Genomic DNA, 12332 nt, shown 5'->3' on the forward strand with positions numbered 1-12332 from the left:
CAATGCTTAGGCCTCTCGGAAATTCCGGACTTTATGACACCCGCCGTAGCTATTGAGGCCCAAAAATAAAAGTCTTGAACAAAAGGAAACATGCATTGTTTGAAACAGCTAACGGAACAATCTTCTCAAAAATAGCTTTCTTTACGCACGTGTCTAAAAATCCTGCCAACCATCTGCACGCCAAATGTTCTTATTTGTACGTACTGCTGGCCGCTACATGTAATTTATTTATTATCCACCGACAAAAACGTCGTCCTGCGGCACGATCATTTGACCTCAATGCTTGAATGCCATAAATTCGGTAAGTCGCAAACCTTCCTCACGAATTATTCGTCGCACAGTCATATGATTTATTTCTACACGACGAGCTATCCCACGTAGACCCACGGATAAGCACGAGCAAGGGCGATAACTTGTTCTTCCCGACGCCAATGGATGCAGGGTCGATCTGGTCCCTGATGTGTAGATAAGTGTCGTAATATTACTTCCTGATCGTGAAACTGTTGATCAAGACCATAAAATTTTGCCGACCTGGCACTTCTGTTGGACGTAGTGGTCTTCCGTTATTTCGCATTGAATTACGATATATTTCCCGAGCTAAAGAGTAATTTCCCGCTGCTTCGTCAATAGCTCGAAGCATATCTCGAATATTCCGGCAACGGACCATTCTTCGGCGATTGTCAACAAGACACTAACGATAAGCGATTGATCGACCGTTATTACAGTATCTATGTGCGATGATAATCCGTTGACGATTCCATTGCTGTTTACTTTGGGCACATGTAAACACATGGTAACAGTGAAATCTCTCTAGCAGTTAGGTGAAACATTAACACCGTTTTTTGAGAAAACGATTGAGTTCCGACCCATGATTCCTTTGATACTTTTTAGCCTCCCGATGAGTAGAACATGATGCAATCATAAAAAAATTTGACCTTTAAAATCTTAAAAAAGTTAGTCAAGGACAATTTTGCGGGAAGTTTTTTTTAACAGATCTTCACCGATCATGAGATGTAGAATCACACTATGGTGGTCGTGACATATAATTTTTATACACCCTGTACTTGGCGCGAGTCTTCGCAGAGATTGAAGTAAGAAAAGCTAGCTAGAGTCCAAGCTAGAGTTAAAGAAATGTTGATGAAAACCGTGTCTCAATGGGACCCACATGAAATGCAAAGATTTCATTTTCAACAAAATGAATCCAAGCAATCACGTCCAAGTCAATTCTTGTATTTTAGGTTTTTTCTTTCGAAAATCAAATTGCAGATAAGTCATTGTAATATTTAAAAATCATCTTATATCTTTGCAGCTAAAAATTGTTGCAGTTGAAATCGACGAGGTGATGTTGAAAATTGCTACTGACTACTTTGGCCTTACCTTAGATGAAAGAATGAAGGTTGAAATTATAGACGGAATTCAGTTCATCAAAGAAAATGCAGCAAATGAGAAAAAATATAAAGCTATACTTTTCGACGTAGATAGTAAAGATACTACAATTGGAATGAGTTGTCCACCTAAACAGTTCCTAGAAATGTCTGTTATAAAATCGATTAGAAAGTGTTTAACAGATAATGGTATTTTTATTTTGAATTTGGTTAGCCGAGATCAAAATATAAAAAAAAAGGTAAAACACGATTTAATGTCTACATTTAAGTCTATAGCATCTTATTGTATACAAGATGAAGTAAATGAAATTATTATATGCTCTATGAGTGAAAGTAATTGTGATGAATGGAGAAACGAACTTAAAATAGCTGCTATTACTTTAAATGAACAGGTGACTGCGAAAAAATTGTTAAGTAATGAAGATAAATTTGATATTACATCTTTCATGGAAAATTTGTCAATAGAGTCACAATAAAAGTATTTGTAACATTGTTAGTTTGATTTTTGTGTCATGTACATGTATTTTTGTAAAATATAAAGCAGTAGTAAATAATAAAATAATCATTATTGTAGGATCCTGGATGATAAAAGGAATAAACGCAGAGGGTTACTACGACCTCTTGTCTCTCTTTCCTTAATCCTATTTATCCTGTAGAAGTTTCTGAATCTGGCATTCCACCATCCTGCATTGATTTCATGTCTTAATAATAATTACAGTACTACGGTACTCTTAACTTAGCATTCAGATATCATTCGATACCTCCTCATGGACATTACACACAGTCATCTCTAGAAATTGTAGAACTAGTTTGTCCAGGTCGGACAAAAATAGAATATAATATTAAATCTAATTAGGAACAAATAACTGCATCTCCATTTCCGAAATTTCCGCAGCAGGGGCTTAGCTAAACGACGCGAAAAAGGGCTGGGTATTTTCAGGCGGAAAGTAAGGAACAGATACAGATTTCGGAATCTTTTACGGCGAGAACGTCAGTCAATACTCCGTTATTCTGGTATAGAATATTTTGGGCAAAATGTAAACCATTTACTAATTGCTAATTACAATTACAATGTAATTGCAAATTTAATTACAAATTACTTTCTGTAATCGTCAATAGCTATCAGTGTGTCTGTGTTGTATCTATGAACGTTTCAATATCTGGAGAAATATTGATGATACAAAAAAATAATTCAGACAAAACTTGTAGGGTTCGAAGGGGTATATAGGTGCCTGTCTCAAATTGACCCTGTGATGACCTTGAAAAGCTGTATGAAGATCACGGGTACATTTTTTATTTTATATTTATATAGCTGACGTTAAAACATTTTTAAAACACTATCTATACATGTATTTTGCGCTAACCAATCTGGAGATATTAAATGAGAAATTTTATGCGCCGCCGATATTAGCGTTACCCGATGTACACCGCGGGGAGGTTGTTCGGTCGAATTTTGTACGTCATGGTGGCTCTAAAAAGAGCCGTTTGTGCATCTGCATTGGTTTGTATGTTTATAAGCAGTCGTACCTAAGTTTTTATTTGCCCTTCAACGTGTTTCCCATCAAATATGATACACTTTCCGATTCTTCTTAAAAATTCCTTTTCTACACTTCTTAACATTTCTGGTGTTATTCTTTTACGCGCGCTTCTAATTCTTACACGTAATTCATCGACTGTTTCCACAGGTGTAATAAAAACCTTTTGTTTCAAATATCCCCAGAGAAGAAAATCGCATGCGGAAAGGCCTGGCGATCTTGGAGGCTACGTCACCGGGCCGCTATATTCAATCCATTTATTTTTTGTGTTAATATTCAACCAATTTTGTACCTGCATAGAGTAATGGGAATAAGCCTCGTTTTGTTGGAACCACAAGTTTCTCCTTAACTCTAGAGGCATTTCTTCCAAAATAAGATATAAAATTGTCTCCAGAAATCGTAAATAAGTTTCTTCACTAATGCTGCCGTCGAAAAAATGTGGTTCAATTATTTTGCGATTATGTATCCCATGCCATACCATAAAGGTGCAGATACACTAGCAAATAACTTGCGACATTTCTTGCGAGAGCGGCTCTCACAACGTGTGTAAACGTGTCTGAGATTATGGTTGGCAAGTTGAACTAGCTTGCCACAACTGCTCTCGCGTAGCTAACAATGCACAATCTAAACGCTTGCTTGTTTTGTTTCGGATAGTAACATTCAACTTTCAACGGCGTCCGAAATATTTGCTGAGAGTTCAGACATTGAAGATGTCGGAGAAAAAAAATCTGGACGAAAGAAGAGACATTTACATTAATTGCGCGTTGGGAATGTTTTCTTGAATTGTGGGATGTAAAAAGTAAAAACTGTGGCGTGTGTAACGGCCAACTCGCCCTTGCTGTGATGAATTCATTGTTAGTGTATATTTTTGTCTTTAGTCTTCGTAGCTTTCTCTTTTCTACATTTCCTGACGTGTTTACGATTTCCTGTCTATTCTTTCGATTTCTACGCTCTCAAGGGTTCGTCCTGGCCTGGTCATCATCAAGCACATTTGGCGACCAGACCAGGGCGACCTTAAGGACTGTTTCTTTTCTTTCAACTTTCTCTCCGGTTTTCTCTCCTTTCCGTTTTCCTTCTTCGTTCTTTCTACTATCACTATCTTTCTCTTCGTGTAGGATTTAAGGGCGGAATTTTCTAAGCGCGGGACACTTAGTCCGGAGCAACCGAGTAGGCACGACTATAGATTCCTGTATACTTCTTATGAGTGTGACAATAAAATGATTGAGAGCTGAATTAGTTGAAGTCAGTTTGTATTATTCGCCTCAAAACTATCGAAATAAAATAAAGAAACAGAACGTCTTTAAAAGTCTTTCGGGTGAATTGAATTCTACTGAAAGTGAAATTACGCGAAAGTTACATAATTTGCGCACACAGTTCCACCAGGAACTGCGAAAAACTCAAGTGAAACACAGTGGTGATGGAGCAGGAGATACGTATTACAGTCATTGGAAATATTTCCGAGCTTTGAACTTTATTAATGTGAAGGGCTCAAATAAAAGGACTCTGACTAATCTAGTAAGTAAAACACAATAAATATGTGCAAAATTATGATAATTTTTATTTGTTTATATAACATTTATTAAGTTTATTTAATATTTTTAAATGTGATTGTATTGCCAATGTATCTCTCCTCATGACGAAGCAAAATAATGTCTAAATTCGTCTCGTACATCTTTAGCAGATTCTGTACAATTATGAGCTTGTCCTCGTTGCAATTCTAATAAATTCGATGGTGCCATTCTATGAGTTCTCCATTCTCCAGGGTTTTGATCTGTATTGAAAGTGCCTTGCGGTGCATAAAATCCAGATTTTCGTGTTAGAAGAAAGTTGTGCAGTACAGATACTGCTGATACTGCAAGCGTAGTTCTTTCTACAGAAAGTTCTAATGGTTTTCTTAGTATACGAAATCGATTAGCTGTAAGCCCAAATGTGTTTTTTACAATTCGTTTAGCTCTTGACAGACGATAATTAAATACACGGTTAGGTGCTGATTAAAATGTGGTTTGCTCCTCCGACCAATTAGCGCAAGGATATATATATGTTTTGCTTTTTCGCCCGCGCGATAGCAGTGCGTATGAAAGTCGCTGTGTGAATAATGTACGCGCGATGTGAAAGCCATGTGCGCAGATACTTGTTTGCGTTACAGTATTATTATATATTAAGTTTACTTATAGTGCATATGTTAATAAATACACGTCTTATGTTTAGTATTACAGACGAATATTTAATATGTGCCTTTACACTGATTGTTCACGAAAAGGGTATAAATAAGTTTTCATGGCAAACAATCATCAGCAACGATGACGTACAGTACAGGTTTCGTGCGTCCGGGTAAAGGTTCAGCAGCAGGCAAATTCAGTGAATTATTCGAAAGGGCACTCGATAAAGTACAATTCTTAAATACACCTCCATCTGAAACTCTTCCATTACATCCAATGTCCACATATACAAATTTATATGTTACGTAAACCATAGCCAACAGTATTATACTATCTCACTAGCTATCCGCGCTCTCTGATTGGTCAATATTTTTTGTTAATAACTCGTTAACAAAACTTCAGAGAACATTTTTGTAAAAGAAAAGGTTGTTTAGAATCACCCCAGGAATCTTCCCTTTTCGGCTCCGCCACCTCAGGTGGGACACCCTGTATTGTGAATAGAAAAACTTACCTTGAGATATGTATTTCTTAGAGTTACAAGAAGAGCCTTACAGTATTGTGGAACTATCTGGGCAATAGTAGACAGGAATACGAAACAAATACATAAGAGAATGGTATGAGTCTCCTATAAATAATATTATGTAAATAAATACTCGTATTAAACAAATATTTTTTTCCAGTTTTTTCATTTTTATACCTACCTGTAGTCAAGAATCTTAATGTTACACATAAGCTCTCTCGTACTTTCGTTGAATAATGGTATGGCCTTCCGCTTGGTTTCGGGAACTTCCTTTTTGAGCTGTTTAACCCGCTCTTGGATATCCTTCCAAACGTCAGGCACATATACCAACTTCTGTTTTAGGAGAGGTGAAGTTGTTTCGCCCCTTTTTCTTCAGATTGGTCACGAGTCGGGTCATTCCCTGAACTTATAATTGAATATCCTCCATCTCAACCTCCAGGGCAGGAAGAGTCATCTGCTCCTTTGTAGGGTTCGACATGGCGATATAATTCGAGAGGTAAAGTCTGCTCGAATTTCAATCTGAAGTGCCAACGTTTTCTTTTACCCTTTCTTAACCTTATAAATTCGGCTCGAAGGACCTTATGTTAGAATCGCTTAAAATAAGGGATCTAACCAGGTTCCGGACAAGGTAAGAGTAAAGGTCTTAAAAGAAAACGAATACACCTGTTCAAGTTTAAGTCGGACCTGATAAGGGCTTATATACGACCTTTATTTCTCTTTTCGGGCACGTTGGGGCGGGGGGTCTCCTCGTCCGTGGTAGGCGTCGATGAATGTCGGGGGAAAGAGGGCCCTCGTTGGCCTTCGCGACACCGGTCAGCGACACTGACGTCTGGAAAAAAAGAATAGCGGTGTAACCGCACCGGTAAGTGAGAGTATGGCTATCACGCTGCACCTAGTCTTCCCGACTCCAGGCTTCGACAACGAGCCTATATGGAGGGGGAGCAATGCCTTGCCGTAACACAAGGTAATGCAGTGGACAGTATTATCGACGTTTCTTCTCTAGGAAGAAATTGTCGATCGGCGAGTGGATAGAGAGGACGGGGCTTCTTCTCTTCGCTTTTGCATCTTATAGGAAGGTTCGTTTCTTAAAGCGAGAATTCGCGAGTGGGGGTACACGTCATAGCTAGCGATTGCTTGTCCTGGTGGCTGAGGACGGCCAGAGGCTCCACGACGCCGTTCACCACACCGTGTGCATTTATTTGGGGGTTGCTACTAAACGGGGTGGCAGAGCGCGAGTAACGCAGAGGTGATAGGCACGTACGTTACATCTCTCTATTGTATTCCGTCGCTCAGTGATCAACCAGAAAGCGGCCTTGTTGCTCCTTGACGAAGACAAAACTCAGAGAATCAGGGCAGACCCCGATTCGAAGAGCGCAAATCTCGTTGAATTGTCACCTTTTATTATACTTAGAGCATAGAATACTTAGAAGCATACTTCTAAGTAGTGCATACTTATATAGCATACTTAGAACTTAGACTTATATTACTTAGAGCAGAGCAACTCACTAGTCGCAGAGGACAGACGATCAGTTGTAATGCAAGCGTAGGATTTTAAGCATCTGGCGACCAAACTACTTCAATCCGTGAAACTGACTGAGCTGATGATGCTTGACGATCTGTCGAAAGGACTAGCGCAATACTACTGCCGAAAGACGACTACTGCGAGAGCCGCGTGTGTCTCCGCAAAACACGAAACACGCTAATTTTGCCGCTACGCGGCGCTCGCCAATTATCTTTTGTATCTCTCTCATGTGATACGATTCACTCTCTCTCTCCTTTGGGCTCCAATTTCCCTACTCAACGTCGGGCCTGGAGTTCAAAACCGTTGCTCGACAATGCTCACCTTGGTTGAACTTCAATTGTAACGATTAAAAACGAGTCATACGACAATTTACCGTGTTTTGTTATTAGGGCAACAGAATCTCCAACCGAAGGCGACCTTCGGTCGGTCACGTATGCCAGCAGACCACGAATCTCGCGGACGAGCTAAATTTCCGTTACATAACCGCTTTTTAAACAGTCTACATAATATTTAAAAGGGAAACTTAAATATAATCTTTAAGGTAATTTGATTTTTTGGTCTACCTATTTTTTCTTCTGAGTACTTCGGCACTAGAATCGTTTATGTTCTTATTGTAGTCGGGACGAATGGAAACTCATTAATCAGGTAACGTATTTATTTGGTCAACAGTTCACAGTGTAATGTCGCCTTTTTCGTCTCGTCGGTTCGCGACGTAATAATCGGTTTTTGTCGTCGCGCTGGACTCTTTCCTTGAAAACACGAATAAGCGTTCACGGCCGCCTTGCCCAACGCCGTCCCTACAATTCGGCCATCCTGACGGTTAAGCATTCCGATTAACCATAGCTTACAGTAATTTATATATACAGGGTCTCCCAGAATAAGTGTAACTCCCGAAAAAGGGTGATTCTTGGGGTAATTGTAAGCAACTTTTTCCTTAACGAAAATTTCCTCCGAGCTTTCGTTAACGAGTTATTAATGAAAAACATCGACCAATCAGACAGCGCCTATAGCGGACGGACAGCTGTCCGGTGACAGGGCACAAGCTACGCGTAGCGTTCACTACGTGCAGTGCCCGAGTCTTGTACAAGAATCTCAAGATCTCTATGTTATTGCTCAATTTCTCTTAAACTAATAGGTGGAAAATTATGAAAAAAATCAGGAACACGTTACCTATCGCGACACATATTATAGAATTTTTTCAGATTTTTAATTGAATTATCCATGTTGCGAAAAATAATAAACGACGAAAAAGAATTTAAAAATGTCGATTTAGTAAAATAATGCCATAATAAAAAAAATAAAAAGCAATGTTTTCGTAGTTTCTACGGATTGTACGTTATTTTACTGTGCATCAAACCATTGAAAACTGTACAAGAATACTTATTTCATAATGAATGAACGAAAATTGGATGTATTAGTTGCTGTAATCGGTAAAAAGTACGGAAACATTGATTTTTATTTTTTTAATTATGGCGGACGAAAGCAAAAAATGTTTACTATTAATTTAATTACTATTGCTAAAACTCACTCATTCGGAGAGGAATTCACCTGCTGCTTGACCACTTGTCCCATTGAGTCATTATGCCGATTCTGATCATTGGGGGATGATGCACAGGTAGCGCTGATCGCTGGTATACAACACCACAAGAAGTCACATTGCATTTACAACACTTCGCGGTCACTAAAACTGATCACTTCACCAAACGAGCATTTGACCTTTTAATGATCGACAACCGATTATTTTGAAACGTTCTACGGTATTCCGTAAATAAAAACATGATATTAAACAGTTCGGCAGTGAAATCACGATCCATACTGACGATTTTTGCCGAAGTCTCTTTCCTCGTGCCCTCGCATCCCACCAGTGCGACTTTTCGGGTTGTGGATTTGTTGAAATACTCGAATTTGATTTGTTAGTTGACACCAACGAGGTTGAGTCTTCCTCGGTTTTTTTTAATGGAGGTGGTAGTCTCTTCTTCGGGTTGAAAAAGTCGCAAGCAAATTAATGGGGAAAAGAAAAGGCATATCGGATTAGGGTAGGAGACCGTAACGAGTGTCTCGCAGATGTGGCCGTTTATGATCACAGGTATTGCCCTGAAAGTTCGAAGGAGCCATCGGTACTCGAGACTGAAGGCCGCAAGGGTCACGTCGCGTTTACCGTGGAAGTCCTGTCGATGTATTCGGTCGAATGAAATATGGAATTGCCCGTTGTTAAAACGCCAGTTGGGGAAAGCTTCTGAACGTTAAACATTTGGTCAACGGATGTCTCCCACGGACAGACAAACTCGTCGGTGAGGAGAAAATACGGCAATTGTATTCCGATTGTTTAGTTACTTCAATATCAGAGTCCTACGACATGCATTTTATTACAGCACACACACAGTGATCATCCGATGTTTGTTTCTTTCTTCCCCAATTTTCGTAAACCTTTTCGACCTATAGGAGAAGCTTACCTATGTGTGGTATAAGTAATAAAAGGGCGCGCTTGTGATGTCGGACGTGCGGTGGTGGGGAAGCGAGGAGAGGATGGAAGCACGGTAGTTGGGGGGCACTTGTTCACCGTCCGTACGCGAGGCATCACAGGCGGCCGGAACCCAGGTAGAGGAATACTTATTTACGACGCCTGAGACACAGCTAAAGGGTGGTTACCCGTGGTGGAAGCGAACACCACAATTGGCGACGAGGATGAAAACACGTACACATTACCAATAATAAGAAATACAGTGAGAACTGCATTGTTTCACCATAGTACTGTTTGCCGTTACTCGAAATAACACTGTGATTACGGAGCCTGTCGATTTGACAGATTCCAGTTTCAGGCTTAAATCCACAGGAATTGCATATATGTGAATGTGGGTATGTATATATATGTGTATATGCCTATATATACATATCTTTCAATAACGCTGACGTTATTAATGTAATAACACGAATTCGTACAAAAAGAAAGAAAAGGAGGAGAGAGTATGAGAACTATGAAACTGGTAAATTGACAGATGGGGGCAATTCATTTTCTATGTTCATTAAGTCTTGTAGGAATAGAATTGTCTGTATCTATTTATTGGTACGAGCACGCGACAGAAAAGTAGCGATAAATATGCGTATGCGATTAGCAAACCCCAGAATAGCGCCGCCGTTAAGCCGAAATCCGTCTCGTGAACTCAAAGCCGTTGTCGTCGTCATCGATCTTCCGTATCGTTTTCTGTACTCATTCGTTGACTCGCGTAGCTCTGACCCCGCGCGCCGCGGGTACGGCCTTTTGTTTTCCGCCGATCGAATGTTCTCGCATCTTCTCGCATATTCTCGCCTATTCTCGGTGTCCTTTTCAAATTAGGTGCGTAACCGCTTGTTACGCGTCGATGATGATGTCGCGGCGTATACAAAAACAACACATACATCTAACGCGCACACACACACACGCACACACTCAAACAGACACTCGCACTCGCGTCAGCGCTCACATCCTACACTCGGCCGTCCTGAAGAGGCATATGGCCTCAGATGCCGTCTTCAATTTCATTGTCTTCGTCTCCTCCCCCGCTATCGTCACTGTCCTCGATCCACGGTTTCAGATGGTCCGCGGACGTTGACGTCGACCGTGGTCCTTCATGCTCGCCGACCTTAGCTACCAGGTAGCGGTCATTTCGCAGTGCCCGCGTGATCTCATACGGACCCAGGAATTTCCCGGCCAGCTTTAGCCCGGGAGCGGACTGCGTCCGCTGGATCGACACCAGGTCGCCTTCCCGGTAGACTCTGGCTCTTGTCCGTCGCTTATCGTACTGCTTGCGATTTTCCTGCTGGATGCGTTGCAGTCTCTATTTCGCTTGCTGGCGTATTTCATCGCGGTCGGCCTGAAACAAGTTCGTTAGCTCATCCTCGATGAGCTCTTTTACCTGCGGATCACTCTTCAAATGCATTCGCGTCCCAAAGAGCAGGAAGAAAGGGGATACTCTCGTACTCCGATGGGTGGTGCTGTTCAAGAACTGCTGCACCGTTGGGAAGTGCTTATACCATTCTGCGGGGTGCGGGGCGGACGTTTTCGTCAGGAGCGGTATCAACGTCCGATTTACTCGTTCCACCTGCCCATTTCCTCGCGGTACGCCCGTAACGATAAGGACGTGTTCGATCCCTTGGTCACGGCAGTAGTCCTTGAAGACCTGTGAGGTGAATGCCGTTCCCCGGTCGGAAATTATCCACCGCGGATTTCCGAAAACCGTCGCCTGTTTTCGTAATCGGTCCGTGACCTCCATGGAATTCGTCGTCTTTGTAGCGTACAGCCACACAAATTTCGTGAACGCATCTACCACGACGAAGATATGCGCATATTGTTTCTTGGTGGAGGGAAGGGGGCCGAGATGGTCAACGTGGTACGTTTCGAGCGGTCGGTCTCCCTTCTCGATCGCGTGCAACAACCCTTCCTGTCGTCCCTTCTTACGCTCCGCGAGGATGCAAACCACGCAGTTATTCACGATTTTTTCGATCTTTGAACGCATGGCGGGGAACCAATAGTCGCGTCGTAGTAGCGCCTTCGTCTTCGCGATCGAAGAATGTCCGTTCTCGTGTGCCCTGCGAGTGACCTGCGTTTGCATTCCCTTAGGTACCACGATGTGCAACTCGCCGTCTACTTCGCGTAAGAGAAGCCCTCGTTTCGTCACGTAGCCGTCGATTCCTCATTCGTTAACGCCCTGTATTATTTTCCGTTGGTCGTCGTCGCGTTCCTGGGCCTTACGGATTCGCGCCGTAACACTATCTTCGCTCTCTACCGCGAGACAGCCCAACGTAGGATTATGACTAAGCGCGTCAACGTGTTTCATCGCGGTTCTGGGTCGGTATTCGATCGAGTATTCGAATTCCTCGAGCAGTAACGCCCAGCGTGCCACCCGAACACAGAGGTCTTTTTTCCGCATGGTCAACGCGAATGCCCGACAATGTGTCACTATTTTGAATGGAATGCCGAGCAAATAAACTCTGAATTTCTTTAATGCCCTCACGATTGCCAGCACTTCTAGCTCGTAGCTTGGATATCGTTGTTCCGCTGCTGTTGTCATCCCGCTCGCGTAATATACGGGATGAAACGCACCGTCCTCGCTATCACGCTGTAATAATATTGCCCCGTAGCCGTGTATAGACGCGTCTGTGTGTAGCTCTGTTTCCCGCTCGGGCCAGTAAATTCGCAGAACTGGTTTCTTGAGTAGAGCTTCCTTGAGCGAT

General features: G+C 41.8%; 2 protein-coding genes across 3 annotated transcripts in view; one reads left to right on the forward strand and one right to left on the reverse strand.

Annotated features, from left to right (window-relative positions):
* The window catches only part of LOC143186517 (eEF1A lysine and N-terminal methyltransferase homolog), a 131577-nt gene extending 129581 nt beyond the window's left edge, over positions 1-1996 (forward strand). For both annotated transcript variants that reach the window (XM_076390199.1, XM_076390200.1), the window contains one exon: positions 1310-1996. In XM_076390199.1, the coding sequence (XP_076246314.1) occupies positions 1310-1861 (552 nt within the window). In that variant the 3' untranslated portion in view covers positions 1862-1996. The remainder of the gene's footprint in view (positions 1-1309) is intronic.
* The window catches only part of LOC143186537 (angiotensin-converting enzyme), a 349658-nt gene that overhangs the window by 224080 nt on the left and 113246 nt on the right, over positions 1-12332 (reverse strand). The gene's annotated exons all lie outside the window — the stretch shown is intronic.

This window comes from Calliopsis andreniformis, unplaced genomic scaffold, assembly GCF_051401765.1.
Source record: "Calliopsis andreniformis isolate RMS-2024a unplaced genomic scaffold, iyCalAndr_principal scaffold0001, whole genome shotgun sequence".
Classification (NCBI taxonomy): Eukaryota; Metazoa; Arthropoda; class Insecta; order Hymenoptera; family Andrenidae; genus Calliopsis; species Calliopsis andreniformis.